Source organism: Oenanthe melanoleuca, chromosome 18 (assembly GCF_029582105.1).
Source record: "Oenanthe melanoleuca isolate GR-GAL-2019-014 chromosome 18, OMel1.0, whole genome shotgun sequence".
Classification (NCBI taxonomy): domain Eukaryota; kingdom Metazoa; phylum Chordata; class Aves; order Passeriformes; family Muscicapidae; genus Oenanthe; species Oenanthe melanoleuca.
Window position 1 is genome coordinate 2,504,539 of NC_079351.1, and position 17,110 is coordinate 2,521,648.

General features: G+C 42.4%; 1 protein-coding gene across 1 annotated transcript in view; it reads right to left on the reverse strand.

Moving 5' to 3' along the window:
* Nucleotides 1-330: 330 nt before the first annotated feature.
* The window catches only part of GNA13 (G protein subunit alpha 13), a 29,050-nt gene continuing 12,270 nt past the window's right edge, over nucleotides 331-17,110 (reverse strand). The window contains exons 3-4 of the mRNA XM_056505997.1: nucleotides 9,212-9,262; nucleotides 331-4,973 (exon numbers count right to left, since the gene is read on the reverse strand). Of these exons, the coding sequence (XP_056361972.1) occupies nucleotides 4,401-4,973; nucleotides 9,212-9,262 (624 nt within the window). The 3' untranslated portion in view covers nucleotides 331-4,400. The remainder of the gene's footprint in view (nucleotides 4,974-9,211; nucleotides 9,263-17,110) is intronic.

Here is a 17,110-nt window from a genome sequence, read left to right on the forward strand (position 1 = left end):
CAACAAAAAAACAACTCTGCTATATCAAGATCCATAATTCATAGAGGTTTGTCGCAGAGCACACCCGAGTGCCATCAATATTTTAAATATTGAGCACAAAACTGGCTGTCAAGTGCAAGTCAGCAATTTCCTGGTGCCTCCCTGCCGGGGACAAAGTCATCAGGCCGAGCAGAACCTGGAGGAGCCTTTTGAGCAGAGCTTGTTTGACTCTGTTACATATTTTATTTGAAACACAAGATGTGTTAGCAGGAGCAAACCAGCAACAAAAAGAGTCAGCTGGCTGCCTCTGCTCGTTAATAAACAGACAAAGATGATTTCATCACACCACCATGAGGCTGTATATGTTTATTCATCGTCAGTAATTTTTGTACACAAGGCAAATATTAATAGCTGAAAGGCAACACTTTTGGAGAGTATGTACAGAGCAATGTACAAGCAAGTGTAAGAGGTCTGAAACTATGAATTGATTTAACTGTTTTATAAAAAAGAAGTGATGCTTTTTCTTCTAAGACCTCCCTTAGAAATAATTTATTGCCAATCTTAAACTAAAGCAAGGAGAGAAAAAAAAAATTTACAATAAAAAGTAGTCCCTGGAAAGTTTATAAAAAGTTAAACATATAAAATTGTAAGCCACAAACATTTATACAAAGCTAATACAAATCTTGGTTTTGTTAAAGATCTATGAGGTTGTTATAAAATATATTTTTACATAAAGGCTTCACATAAGGTAAGCTCTCACTGCTACTGGAAGCGCAGGAAAGCAGTTTTAAATAGTCTGCAATTCAACTCATCTTCAAGTACAATGCAAAGAAATTGCAAAATGGCACTGTATTGCAATGCTGTGTAATTAAACCTACGTTAATGGTACCATCAGAGACAAGACCTGTAAAGTGAACTGCTGAAGGATTTGCACAGGGGTGTGGAACAGGAAAATGAACCTTCTGCCAGGGGGTGTTCTGGTCATGGGACCCACCAGGAACACCCATCACTCTGCTGGGTAATGCTGAATTGAAAGCTACTCACAAACAAGCCCCATACTCATAAACAGCCTTTGAGATCAACTTGACTTTTTTTTTAAGAGCAGTTATTCTAGAAGAAAGCTGAAGTTTCACACAAACTGATGGCTTATGCTCCCATGTACAATATATAGAAAAAAAAAGAGTAACATTTTTAAAGCCCTGGTAACAGCCACAGTTTCTAGGTATCAATCATCTCAGCTGAACACTGCAGCAGGGAACAGTCACTAAAACACCAATTTCACCTTCAAGTACAGCTTGTACAGGACAGTGGTTTATTTCCATACAGTCAGTGATCTTTAAAACACAGCTCACTCCAGCAAAGAGAACTAAGGAATTTTGGGAAACTTGATTTTCTGGGACACTTCACTTTCTATCTGCTTTCCCACCTCCACTTGGAATACATCCCAACCTTGTACCACAGACTGGTTTCCAGGAGGAAGCTTCACTCTCACCAGCAAACTGCAATTCTGTCATTTGTTTCAGGACAAAACTCAGCAATTCAGAGCATCAACTCTTCAGCTCTTGTACCAGATTTATGTCCTGCTATAAAAAAATGACATTTAGAAATAAATCTAACAGGAAATACAACAGCCCAAGGTGTGCTCCATTCAGGGAGCTCGTGAAGAGTGAGCCTGAAGATGGACAAGGGGTTGATTTGGGGTTTTTGGCTGTAGGGTAACACAGGAACCATGTAAACAGGAACATCCAGGTGTGCTGCCTCACCCCTCACACACTGGGAGTGGGAAACCCAAGTGATTTGACTCAGTTATTTCATTAAAACAATTCATTTCTGCCTGAGATTCATATAGTGCTTTATCTACCAGGGCCTACAAGTGACCCAGCACTGGGTCCCCCTCACTCTCTAACGGGCCCTGGGGTTCACAGGAGAGTGATCTGAAAGGATTCAGAACAGGGATTCTTGTGGTGGTTCTGGGGAGAAGCTGCTGAGGGTTTCCCCACTTTTGCTAAGGTCAGAAGTGCCCAGTGCCTTGGTGATCCTGGCTACTGATCTTGGTGATCCTCAGACTCACATCAGTTTCAAGGATCTTCAGTAAATTAACAGCTTCCATTGACAAAAAAATTCATCAACACTTCACATAAATTAGTTTAGACAAATCCCTGGTACTCACCCTATCATCCACTACCAGTCTTTAGTCTTTTCTGCCATCATCTGGTCTGACACCCTCCAAAGCACCTACTGCAGACCTCTCCAAATCAACTTTTAATCAGAGCTAAGTCTCTGTTTTGAAAAGACACTTGTTCAGACAGCTGTCAGCAAAGGAAAACCCAACCCAACTCCTGCTCCTGCTCACAACCAAGGGTGTGGATTTGTTTTCTGCTTTCCAAGACACGACTTGGAGGCCACCAGAAGTTTGTATCTGCTCATGGAGCACTGATAACCCAAAGGAGAACTTCTGTTCCCATCACAGGTGTTATTCATTCTCTGAAAGAGCCTCCCCAGCCCTTCCTGAGGTCTCTGCTTCAACCTCCATGAATTGCTCATATATAACCTGAACACAACCAAATCAGAAATAATCCATGTCCAGTAGAGGCAAAATCTCCATCAAATATCCCCATCCAAGATTCTATTAACCCTCCTGACATCAGTGCTGCATCCAGACTTTAGGATTATATTTAGACTCTGCACTGTGACTTCTCCCAAGCTCTTTTCAGAATTCTTTCCTCCCCCAGCAATGCCTGATGGCCAGAATCTCAGACTAATCTATGACTATCCATTGGATGAGATAAAAAAATAGAGGTCTTTCAACTAAATAAAAATACACTATTCCCCTTCTACTGCCAGGAGAATGAGGTACAGAGATGTTAATACAACTTACAATCACAGTAAGTCAAGGCTAAGTTCAGGAGACAGGCAGCTTTCCTATGTCCTGGCAGGGCCACTGCTCCCAGCAGTGACACCACCATGTCACCCCCAGCTCGTGGGATGACAATAAACATGATTCAAGGATTGGCCACCAGCATGATCCACAGGAACTGGCCAATTCCATGGGGCAAAGTGGCAGCTGGACTGCCCACACCACACCACAGCCTGGGGGAAACGTGGCAGGGACACTGATTTTTGTATCACAATCTCTCTCTCTTTTTGCAGTGTGCTGTGGGGTACATCAGGATTATTTTCACTGTTTTCATTATTATTATAATTTCTTTTTTTAATCACATGGCAATGCTAACAACTCCCCCTAAGAAAATGAAACAAAACTGTAAAAGGACTTTGGGTAAAATAGTCACAGGCAGCACTCTGGAAGATGCTGTGCAAGATATTTGGCTCAAGTACACTTAGGATTGCTTAGACCCAACTGGAAAGTCTCAGAAAGAACCTCATCAGCTGAAGCACATTCTGCTGGGACACAGTCTTTGAGTTTTCTCAGAAATAAACATTCATCTGCACGGTGTCAGCTACACAAGGCCTCTGCTGGGAATTCATAAGGCCACTGAAAATGCCAAAGGAGGACAGGACACAGGAGGCACTTAGGTTTGCAAGTCCTTCTCTCCATCACCAAACTCCTGACTCAGAGGAGGCACCTGGGAAGGAGGCAGGGAGTTCAAATAAACCAGTGCTAAGCTAAAGCACGCCCAGAACAGGTGACCCACAGGTAACATCTGGACAGTGAAGATAAAAACCACAAGCTGGGCTTGCTCCCCCCTTCCCACACCAGAATGCCAAGAGCATTGATCAGAGTGCTCTGTGCTTTGCCATGGCTCCAGGGCTCTGTGTACTGTACCAACCACTAATCCCTCCTCACTGGACTCAGCACTTCCTGAAAGATGTGTCTGAAACTCCTGATTTTACACATTTTTAAAGCATCTCCTATTCCAACCCAATGCCATGATTTGTACTGAAACAGGAAGTAGGTTCCACCCAGGAACCCGCGCTTCAAAGAGATGATTCCAGCAAGGGATTTGATTGGGATTTCTAACCAAAAATAGACCTGAGAAATCAAAAGTCAGCTATGGTATCACAGTCTTTACAATGAAGTTAGATGTGAAAAGTTTCTCTCTCCCCCCTCTCACCTTAAATTACTGCCACAGTCTAATAATTGCAACCATTTCACTGAAGTTTTGACTTGGAATTCTGGATTTTCTAGGATAATACACATGTTTGTAAAAGGTCAAATTTACCACTTTACAGGTAACTTAGACATAGGTCTGCTATAAAATTACAACTTGAGTCAACTTGAAGCTACACTGGAAGAGATTAAGCCTGAATTTCTGCAGAAATTGGCAATAATGTGTTCAGCAGCAGCTTTTAGCCACATATCAAGAAGTCTGACAGGATCTGGATTTCTCTACTCCTGCTGTAAACTTCTAGTTAAAAAACAACACACGAGAGTTACTGAAATAAACCAGTCTTTCTGCCCATCACTGTAACATCAGCTGCTTGAGGTTGTCGTGCAGGATGGTATCCTTGACATCACGGAACACTAGCCGGATGTTCTCTGTGTTAATAGCAGTGGTGAAGTGGTGGTACAGGGGCTTCTGCTGCTGGTCCCGGCGCTTCGTGCGAAAACAATCCACCAGGAATTTTTGGACATCTGTTAAGCAGTGGGGATCCCCTTCAAACTCTGGGAAATAGTCTTTGATGCTGACTTTCTGTACTTTTTCCTCAAGCAAGTCCGTCTTGTTTAAGAAGAGGATGATGGAGACGTTGCTGAACACCCGGTTGTTGACTATTGTTTCAAAAATGTTCAGGGACTCGGTGAGGCGGTTGGTCTGCCTGTCCTCCATCAGCACCTGGTCGAATTCACTGGAGGACACGAGGAACAGGATGGATGTGACGCTGTCGAAGCACTCGAACCATCGCTTCCGCTCCGACCGCTGCCCGCCCACGTCCACCATCTTGAAAGGGACGTTTTTGATTTCAAAGTCGTACTCGTGAATCCCTTTGGTGGGCCTTCGTGCCAGCAGGATGTCTTGTTGTGAGGGGAGGTAATCCTACAAAAATAAGGAGAGTTTTTGGATTAGGATGTGATCGTGGGTATGGGCACAGCTGAGCTGCAGTGCAGAGAGCAGCCTGCACGGGAACAGGACGAGGTTTTCGGTAAAAGACATGGATGTGGATTTCCATGCTAACACTGGAGCTTTTGGGAAAGAGCTGCAGCTCAAAGCAGCAAACACATCCAATAATGAATCAGAACATGAACCCCAAAGAACTTAAGCCCTCCCTTTGCCACAGGACAAGGATGCATAACCAACCTCAGAGGTGAACCAGCAATTCCTCATGCCAGTTTCCCTCATTCTGGATCACTTCATGCTTCCTTCATTCTCTTCCCACAGCACTGCCTGCCAACACTACAGTGCAGCAAATGGGTTCTAAAACAGCTCTCTCAAACCCCTAACTATGGGATATCCCATGCCAGCTGTGGGCTCTCCATTCCTCCCATGCTCTCCTGCAAAGTGCATGACTGCCTCCAGAAAAAAAACAGCTGCTCCACTAAATAACTTTAAAGCAATCAATTATGCCTGAAAACTAAAACCTAAGCAACTTCTTGTGTTTGTGCCATGTGTCTTTGCATCCTGCTGTATCAGTGCACACTGGTGAGCTCACTTTGACAAAATTTGCTGTGCAATGAGTAGAACAGAGGAAGAAACAGAGCTGGGGACAGCAGTGCCTTTCCAGCCTGGGGGGCACAGACAGCTGTATCCTGAAGTTCTCCAGCCCACCTTCCCCCAGAATTTAAGAGACATTCAAGAGACTGGTTTTTTTTGATTGTTACATGAACATCATCAATGGATGCAAATGCAACAGGAAGAGGAATGCTTATTAGTCAGCTTTTGACAGCATGAAATTCAACCCTCAGACTGGGGATTTCTTCATTCCTAGAATTACACTTTTGTCTGTAGTCCAAGTCTTTCTGTTATCTGCAAAGTGCATCTCTACACAGCTGCCTGTGCTGGACTTTAAAACCTTGTTGTTCACTTGTGAAGGAAACTCTTCCTCACATTTTCCCAGCATTTCTCACCATTTCAGAGAGTGGAATTTTGGTTTTGGAATTTCAGTCTCTTCTTAAAAACTGAATGATCTATGATCTTCCTTTGACAGTGCCAGTTCCCACACTTGGAGCTTTTATGAAGATGAGTAAGACCATGGTGCAGAAAATCTGATTCAAGCAGTCAGCTGGGTGGTGGAACAGGCACACAGCACCGTGGCTATTTCAGTCCTTGTATCCCAAGTTTAAGAAGCTGGGCAAGTTCCACAAAAACTGAATCTAAAAATCATGAAGTGAGTGCAAAATTCCAAAACCTCAAGGATCACTTTGCCTTACCCAGTAAGTTCCAAAGTGAAACCAGAGAGAGAGGGCTTTGTCTGAACTCCAGGCTCCTTTTCCAGAGCTGCCCATGACTAAGGCACTGATTTTTATCGTGGCAGGATTACACAGCAGCTCTGAAGCACAGGCTCCCCACCCTGCAGCACTGTTACACATCCACACCCCACAGCACCAAAATCTGCAGGAGAGAACTGCTAAAGCAACATCAAGTTCCCTCCAAACTGATCAGAAGACGTGCTGCTACCCCCTTGCCTGATTAATGAACAACTTTAAAGGATGGTAAGACTTTTCTCTTTGTTAAAGGTATCTTGGGTCTTTTCTCCTGAAATTATAGAGAAGAAAACAATCAGCAAAAGCAGGGACTGTATGAAATGTCACTGGGCACATGTGAAGGGATTTTGAGCAAAGCTGACTGTTAACATGTAGGCAAGTGTTACAGGTTCAACACTCATTCCACCTTCCAAACAGGAATGTATATTCTTTTGTTTTTCAGGAAGTTAGTCTCAACTTCTCAGAACAAAACCAAAACGTCTTAGGAAAGCTCAGAAGTGACTGAAATATTAAATTATGTAAATAAATATAACCAGCTAATACAATAGGCAAAGCCACATGCACCTTCAATATTGAAACAAGGGCACAAAGCAAACTCTCCTGGGAGTTGGCCTGTAATGTTTGCTCAGTAAAGCTTTCAAGAACAAGGATCTTATCCCCAGAATTCCTGGCAAATTCCCTCTCAAGTACTATTACTCATTGAAAATTCCTTCCACACTTGCAGCCACAAAGAGAATCCTCTCAAGTGCTTCCTACTTCTACCTGCACAGAAGACCTGCCATGGAAATGGGTATCTCTAGGGTCCCTTCCAACCCAAACCATTCCATGTTTTATTCTGTATATTGGCTACTCTGACCCAACAGGCAGCAAATGAGAGCTCTGTGAGTTCAGTGCTGGTATCCAGCCACCATCTAGCTACTGGACACCAATCACAACTCTCAGGAACTCTCCCAGTATTTCAGCTATCTTTCTGAAGGACAATTGTGTTTTCTCCCTCATGCCCAGATCCCAGAATACAAGCTGCTTGCCCCTTTCTCAGTGCTGATCCCATTCTCCATGTCTCAACAGCATCAGGTATTTTCCTTGGATGGCACTGACTATGATTTTCCAAGTTCTTTCAATGTTTTGCCATTGTCAATATGTGTTTTTCCCTCAAGCATCCTCACATTGATACTGATTTGGAACACGTGCTTTCTTCCTGATTTTCCTATCTCCTTTCCTCAAATTCACTGCAGTCTGCTTCTCCTAAAGGAGTTCCTTTGGTTATCAGTAGCTCCTTTGGCTATCACATCACTGTTTGCCTAGTTCAAATTACAATTTAAGGCATGACTAAGATCCAATCACAAGATGGAAAGCCAAGTCTCTCTGTGAGGTATTTTGGATACATACAGTCTGCACTGGCAGTTGAAATAGCAACACACAGTTGCAAGGAATCCAGGAGATCCCACGCATGTCTGCCTGTCAGATACTCCTATTCTGCTGATCTGATTAAATCTGAACATTAAGTTCTTTTCCCTCAGTGCTGTTATCAGCTCCCTTTTGGCAAGAGGCACGTGAATTGCAGATATATGTGTTTATAAGCAATTTAGTTGCAAGTCAGCCAGTTGCATCAGATAAGAACAAATACTTTTATTTACAATTTGGGGAAACAATCATTAGACAATCTTGCATATAGATAAGAATAAAGCAGAAGAACCTATCAAATCTTTCCCTAACAAAACTTAGCTAGTGCTTTTTTCCTCAAAGATTTCAAATTTTTTACAACAGCAGATGCTGATGAGTCCCTCTGATTCTCAACACCATTTGGTCCAACCTGAAGCCAGAAAAGCTGTAATTCACAGCACTCCCACAGCAACATCAGACCTGCAGTAACTCTGTGTATGTATAAAAATATTGAAAAACCCAACTACTGACTATGTTTCACACTTTAATCAAAGAATGGACCAAAGTTTCTCTGTGAAGAACTTTGAAATGGAGCTGCAAAAGTCTATCCAGTATTGTTGGGGAAAAATCCAAGCCCTTTGAACCTTAAAGGCACTGGACTCAAAGACAAGAGAAATCCACCACTGGCAGGGAGTTCAGCAGCTCATTAGAGTAAGTGCAAGTATTAAACTTGAGACCAAATCCAAATGCAGAGACCAAGTGCTGGAGTTCTCAAGCCAGAGATCTGGGAAGCACAATGACAACCAGTGCTTTAGTTAAGTGGTTTGGATTCCTTCATTTGTTACCATCAGCTGGGAATGACCATGGAGAAACTGCCCCCCCACAGAGTTCAAGCACCATATTAAAACTCCTGTTTTAAAGGCAGTTTTCCCACACACCATTCCTGCAATCCACAACTGATGAGCATCAGCAGATCCCATCATTATTCAGGTGCTCATTAACAGTTCTATAAAAAAACGTATTCTACAGAAATTTCAAGTTTTTTTCCAGAGAAAACAGTATTTATTCCTGAGTTTATGTTAAAGTAGATATTCCTGGAAGGGACCACTGACCTGTGACTGATTTAACTCAGAGTTCCTAACTGGACACATAACCCCAAACCCAGCCATTTCTGCATGTCATTTAGTGTTGAAAAGCTACTTTAACAGTCTCCTGCCTGGCCAAGCATTTGTAACTTGTTTTTTACTCATTTCTGACAGAAGGTTTATTTCCAGAAAGTCTCCTGGCCTTTGCATTGCCCCATGTTTCTGACATGTCAGTGATGAACTGCTGAGATAATGTGACAGTGCCAGTTAACTAAAGATAAAGTTATTGGAGTAGACACTAATTACATTTCATCTATTTAAAACCCAGAGATCACAAAGACTACTTAAAACTCAAGACTGGAAAGAAAAATAAAAAAGGACTTACTTGTTCTCCAAGTTTATCCAAGTTGTCCAAGAAATACTTTACAGATTCCCCCTAAAAACAAATCAAAGAGTTATTTAAATAAGCGACGTCCTTGATCCCAACAGTTTACATTCTGAAGTCCAGATAATTTATTGAAACCTACATTTAAGTGTTGTAAGCTTTAATATTAGCTATCCTAAGAACACAACTGATGATTTATTCTTAGGCCAGTTAATATTTAAGCTTAAAAGCATAAAAGGCACATCTATAATAGTCACATTCTCTCCAAATTTAGACTTGATAAATAAATCCAAGTGTTATCCATGGGGAGCATCAATGAAGCAGCCACACCTTCGTTATGAAAAGAAACATTCAATTGCTCTGAGGCTTTGCAGAGTGTGCACACAGGCATTCAGGCATTCAGCTCCAGGGATTAACCACCAGAGAAGGTTCACTTATACTGCAGGGCCACAGGACTCATTCCCACAGGTACTTCCCCAGAGCACAGGGAGTGATGAGCAGAACACAGGATGAGAAATCACAGCAGACAAAGCATTTCACTCATGTTTCCCATCAGACACCAAGCTGGACCAGAACATCTTTCTCTAAGTGATGAGCAGAGCTCCAGGCTGCTGTGCATGATACCACATTCACTATTCAGCTTTATCTTCTGGATTCAAGTCATCCCTGTCTTGGCAAAGGGTAGCTGCAGTTTTTAATCCCTCCAGTAATGCAGAACTAAAGGTTTTTTCATGGTAAATCTGAACTACAGTCAGCCCTGTAGAACTCCATCAGGGTGCTGGGATTAAGGAGGAATTCTTCCATGGATATTGTTGCACCTGAGTTGACTTGCAATAGAAATGTACTGATGGAATTCACTGCAGGGGAAAACACCTTTTTAAGGTTCTCAGCATCCTCACAGACAATCTGCTCACATCCTCACAAATCTGCTTCCTTTTGGAAGCTCTTAATTACCAGCTGTAACTTACTCATTTTACAGTACGTGCAGAAAGGAAACCACCTATGCTTTCAGAGGTGGAAGAGCAGAAGTTCTGACTGAGTCTTCTCAATGAGAAAATCAAGCAGCATCTGAGGTAGGAGTGGCTGCACCTAATCCAGACAAGTGAATTAGGACAGGAGCTACACCCTGATAATGACTTCCCTTCACTTCAATGTGAACTCTGCAAACTTGATCTAGGGAGAATATAAACCTCACTATTCAACTGTGTCATCTAGCATCTACCCTGAGCAGAGTAGGGTCAACAACAGGCCAAAAAGGGTTCTGGCAAACACATCAGCAAGGTACCTTTGTAAGTTTTCCAGACACTAAAATAAGTTACATAATACAAGTGGATACCACACCTTTAAGTGTGCAATTTGAACATCAACGTTTAATGAGGCAAGACTGGGGCTCTGGTTGGAACATGCCTCATGCTCAACACACCTGCAGGGAGAGAGCCCAACACATCTCTGCTATCTCATTTTACCTCCTGTTTGGCTCAGTTGTCCTGTTTTCTCTGGGGTGACAAACTGCAGCAGGAACACCATTTTAGTAGCACACAGCAGCAACTGCTTGCAATGGTAGCAGTACTGTATCTTTTCTAGCCTCAGTCCTCTAAGGAAGGTGTATAGGCAAGTGCATTCCTATTTCACAGATAATAAACAACTCTGATGCATGAGCCCACCAAGCTTCCCAAGAAGGAGTGACAGGATCAGAATTCTAAATCCACTGTCTGTAGCCGAATACTAAGGCAAAATAAAATTTAAGGTCTTTTTAATTTCTTTTTTAGGTGCCAATAGGAGCTGGCAACCTTCCCTTCCCCACAGGGCTGGCTACATACCAATCAGGCAGATTTCAGACTCAGTAAGTGCAGGTATTTATTCTGGAATACCTGGGCCTCAAAGGCTGAATTTGTGCATGTGTGTGTGTATGCATTTTAATCTTAGACAGCATTTTTATACAACTTACAGCAATACCTTCTCCCTAAAGAAGCATTAACTCTGCAGTTAATGTGGAAGTTACTACCTCTCCTTTAAGTCCCAGGGCTTGCAGCTACTGAGCAGCTGGAACAGAGAAGCAAACCACAGCCTGGAAAATTCACAAAACATCCCCAAGCAAGCATCTTTCTGAAAGAGGGGATTTCCTGAAATCACAACTGCAAAACACACAGGGCTGCAGTGACAGTGACACTCCAGAGCCACACACCCAACAGCAAATCACTGCCAGGGGACACTGAGGTGCCAACTCCACCTCTGGGCTGTCACCTGTCAGAGACAGTGGCACACAAAAATCAAGGTGGCCATGCTGAAACTGAAGAGACTGGATTATTAAACCCATCAGTTACAACATCACACAGCTCATTAAGCAGGGACATTCCAGCTTCCTTCCTCCACACCACGGGCTCAGCTGCTTGGGTTCTCCCCTCGTAAAAATCTGTTCAGACAGCAAGTGCTCTGGACATGACTCAACTCTGTAACCAAGGATAAAAGTTGTTCATTCACTGTGTTTTACCAATCTGCATACTAATTAAAAACCTAGAACAGCTTCAACCTCATCATCTCTTCTTCCATCCAACTCCAGCCACCCATCCATATCACAGAGCCACAAGCCAGGGCTCTGACCAGTGGTAATTTTCTGTCTGCCCTGGACATGTTGCTGAGCTGAGCTCTGCTAACTACAGACACTCCTGAACAGCAAACTACCTCACTGAACAGATCATTATCAGAATGCACTACTGGAGAAGCAGAGAGTTTTGACCCATTTAAACAAACTTCAAAGAGGCAGCATTACAAAGCAGCTGAGCTTCAATCCCTTCCCAAAGGGTGAAGTTTTTTATTTTACCCAATAATGAAGAGAAACACTGAAAAACTCAGCACACAACAACTGAGGAAAGCCTTAATGCCACCTATTTTTAAAAATCAGTTTGAAAAGGAACAATTCACATCCCAGTACAACAGCCCCAATGCCAGCTTCTGTGTTAGGCTGCTTTTTCTTGGTAGATAGAGAAACAAATCCCACTCAGTAAATCCATGACAGTGACCATATTTAAATAGCTGTACTCAACAGCTGTCACCTAAAATTTCCCTTCTGACAAACTGTAAACCCTCTGGTTTACCCAAGATGACTAGGAAAAAGAAACTGGGTTTCCCCACTCTGTCCCACTAATGCCAGTGTGGCTCACCATGTCCATCCCTGCCACGTGGCTGCTCCACAACCCATCTGTGGTGTCACGCCACAAAGGAGCCACACCAAGGGCAAAATCTTGATAGAAACGAGAAACTGAAGGATCTGCCCCCATTAAAACCCCCACAGTTCTCCATTAACACTCCTGTTGTCTTCACACCCACGTTCTGTGAGCACATAGGACGGAAATTTAAAGATTAGCTAAAAATACAGTGATGTCCCCAGCACAGGAAGGACCTTGACCTGTTGGAGGGAGTCCAGAGGAGGCCACCAAGCTGATTACAGAGATGGAGCACCTCTCCTACAAAGAAAGGCTGAGAGAATTGGGAATGCTTTGGGGTCACCCAACTGTGGCCTTCAGTACCTGGAAAAATGGAAAAACTATTTACAAGGGTCTGGAGTGAAAGGACAAGGGGGAATGGCTTCACACTGACAGAAAGTAGGATTAGGTTGGTTATTAGGAAGAAATTCTTTCCTTTGAGGATTCTGTGGCACTGGCACAAGTTGCCCAGAGCTGTGGATGCTGCATGCCTTGGAATGTTCAAGGCCAGGCTGGACAGGCTTGGAGCAGCTGGGATAATGGCAGGTGTCCCTCCAAATCATTCTGTGGTTCTGTGAGATAGTCTTAAACCAGTCACAGCTGAACCTTCATTTTTAAGAGCAGATGAACCCTCTGAAGTAATTTGTATGGTTGAGCAGTTTGGAAATGCAGATCTCTGAAGGCCAGCAGTGATACTGCTGGAACCAACCATGGCATGGAGCACAACTCATCCCTGCCCACTTCCCTCTGCTGCATTTCAAGTACAGCCCAAAGATGCCAATCCAAGGACAAAATCAGAGTTGGGCACACATCTCAAATGAATGCTGAGCTACTGCAATCACACAAACTCCTTGAGCAAACCCCAACAGAGCAGAATGAACAACCCACACATCAGCTTCACAGACCTTCTGGTGTCACAGGAGGCTGCTTTGGCTGTTTCAAACTTTATTAAATTCTATCAGGATATCGGATTTTTAAGCAGTCCCTTTTGAATGCTTGAGAAAGATGCCCTTTTTTGTTCAGATGGAATATACATGTCTCAGCTGTGGCCCTTCAGCCTCCTCCTGATTCAGAGATGCATGTAAACCACAGGAAGTTGACTGTTAAGTAACTTTATTCATAACTGTCAACTATTCCATTTTCAGAAAGGTTTGAGTCAAACCAGCCTGTGTCTCCTGGAGCCTTGTGATCCTCCCTGAGAGAGCCAAGTCACCTCATCAAGAATGTACAAGAAAACACTGAAACCTCACTCCTATCAAGGTGCCTGATGTTGCCACAACAGCTTCTCCTACAACTTTGCATTTAACTATTTGTTAAATGAAATAGCTCCAGTTTTATAATTAATTCTTTTTACAAAGACATGGCTACAGCAGAGTTGGTCATTTAATTGTAGGCCAATACCTGCTGGTGTGGTCATCTGCTGTCAGCCAGAGCAGGTATCTTTTGTCAGCAGAACACAGCACTGTCTGGTTACTGCCTAAAGCAAAGTAACCACAAAAATATTTTTGGGGAGGGAAGAGAAAAAAAAAAAAAACCTACATGAAATACACACTAGATGAATACATCTTTTAAACCCAGGAAGCACCAATTTATTTGGTTTCCATGAAAACAATGTCAGCAATCTAAATATGATTTGTTGAAACCTTAGCATAGCCAAATGGCTTTTTAGCTCTTCAAGAGGATCAGGGATACTGCATTTTTTCCACTAGCAATTGCTTTAAAAAGAAAAAATAGATAGAAAAAGCATCAAATAAAGATTTAGTCATCCCAAGGTTTAAAGAAAGAAACAATTTATCAAACCATCTAGGTTTGGCTGCAAGTTCAGTGGAACATACTGAACTGACAAGGCTTATTAAATATCTGAAATAATAAATAAGATATTTTAAGGAAATAAGGAGATGTAACTTAGTAGCTCTATATTAGAACTTTAAGAACCACTAAATATTTTCTCTTCCTGACCTTATTTGAATTTCTTGAAAAAGAGAAACAAATATTTCCTATTTTATTTAATTAAAAACCCACAAAAACACAAGAGACAAAAACACCACCAAAAATAAGCTTTTTTTCAAGCCTAGGTTAGAGTAAGAACAGGTAACTGCAGTGTTTTTAGGCTGGTGTGTATATGCCTAAATATGCAAACCAAACCATCCATAACACTGGAGAATCAGCTTGAAGGAAGATGATGGAGAAATAAGCAGAGCCTGAAAATTCTGCATTTTACAGCACCCTAGTAATGCTTATAGCACACACTTCATTATGTGCAGGGTGTTTGTCTGTTAGGGACCTAATCCAGGAAAATCCATATGTGAGGATTTTGGCAAAGGGAAGAATCTCTACCAACTGTTTTTTTTCTTGCCACTCCACCCTAAGCTGATTTAAAAGAAGACTGACTACAAATCAATACTGCTGCCACTGAAGTTTTAGCAGATGTCTTCTGAAATGATAATAATAAACAGAAGGGTAATGAATGGAGAAACGTTTCAATCAAATCAATCAATGCAGATTCCCAGAGGAAGGGAGATTAGAGGGCACAACCTCCTCCACCCAAACAGGGAATATCCTCAGCACTACACAAAGGAGGGAGATGATCCAGATGATATATTTATGCCATGAATGCATATCCTAATTACATTAATGAGCTCAAATCCACAACTGTCTTCATTTTTAGACCAGGAGGTTTAACCAAGTCTCATGTCGAGACATTCAACTGGTTTGGTCTCTTTTGCTGGTCTCAGTCTTGGAGGTAAATGAAACAATTGTGGCTCCTTCACAGAAACCTTTCAGATTTCTACAATTTCTCTTTCCAGTCACTCCTCCCATGGCTTTTTCAAGAGGATTCCTCTTTCAAACATGCCCCAGTCAATAGACTAGGACAAAACTTCCCCACATTCATACCTATAACCTCTTTACTCAAGGAACTAAACTTTAATAATACACCTTCCCTGTTTTATAGCAGCAATCCAGCAACTTGAGTGGTATCTCCTAAGGTGAGGGGAAACAATTTATTTCTGAATTGCTGCCCCATGCTCTAATACTTGCTGTAACACTCACTCTTCAAGCAGTATTAGCAGCATTCTGGAAGTTTACAATAAGCATATACAATAACTATTTTTCATAATGGTGCTGAAGACATTTAGGGCAAAAGGCCCAGCTGAGAAGTAGTATATTTACAACCCAAATTGCAAAATGGGGTCAAAATATTTGAGTGTGCACTAACACAAAACACATTTCTCTGTGAGAGGTTTCCTTTCTCTAAGTGTTTATTATGGCCAAAGCACAGTAGATCCCATTTATGCCCACAGGAGCATTACTGTGGCCATGTGCAGAGCAGCCAACTGTTCTATGGGACACTAATCCCAAACTCTCCAAAATCGAAGGGCAAACTGCTGGAAAATGGCACTGCTGCCTGTGGAAGCATGAATGGAGCAGCTTTAAAAGGGCTGAAGCACAGACAGTGTGTGTCAAGACCAGATATCTCACATCTCCCAGTTTCTTTCTCTCAGCTCAACCATTTGAATAGTCATTTAAACCTGATCTGCCCATTTCCAGAGATAAAATTCAGCACGCTGGGATTAATTCCTGTTTTTTTGCAAGAACAGAGAGTTCAGACACAGTTGCTGATAGAGGAGTACAAAATAATGCTGCTCCTCATCAATGCACATCACAACTGCGTCACAGCCCAGCCCAGCCCCGAGAGCACAGACCCATTTCCCCTTTGCAGAGCTCACTGTGTGCAGCTCGAGCTGTTTGCCTTTTTCAGAGCCATCACAACTGCGTCACACGGGGTAGAAGTGAAACCTGCCTCGTGTTTGGTCACACAAACTGAGCATCTGTCCTAAAAAAGGAAAGGTTCAAGCCATCTTTTGTAAAGCCTTCTGGTGGCAGAGCAGAATTTGTGTTTGCAACAGCTGGATCACTTTGGCTGGAGGGTGCTCAACTCCAAAAGCACTAAGGGAGGAGTCACACCAAGTTTATTTCATGACTGACATTTTTACCTTGCATAACACTATTAACAAAGAAAGGTGAAGGGGTTTAAGAAGGGGTTTAACCCAATAATATCCCTTTAATCTATTATCCCCTATTTAGTGTGTAATCCTGTTAATCCATAATTCTCAAAATGTGGATAACAAACGGAGGGAGACAGAGCACGCCAACCTGAGGGCCTGCACTGTGACATCCCAGCAGCACCTGCAGGCTGGGGACATCTGCCATTCCCTGAGAGTGACAGAAGGATGTCACCAAGCCAGCCTGCAACTAAATACTCCAAACAAGGCTCCAGCAGGAGCTGTTGCTCCTTCTTGCTCCCAGTTCAGCAGTGCTCTCCCTTCAAAGTGCCAGATTCACACAACTCACACTCAGATTGTCTCCCATCAGTAGAGCATTTACAGTTTCATATATACCATGCCACTCCAATTAAATTAATTAAAATATGATTAAACTCTAAAAAGAAGTTAATCTGCATACCAGTATACCACAGAGCAAACTGTTCCAGTTCTCAATTACTTTCCTATGATGGAAGAAATCCATTTCAGTTTTATTAGTTAGTTATCCCTCCCCTCTCCTCATGGAATTTAATTGCCAGATTCTTAATTGCTCAAAAATGTGCACATTCACTACAGCTTTTAGGTAGGAAACAGCATTCCACTAAAGCCTACAAAACTACAATTTCTCCACACCAGGCATTCTGCTATTGTAT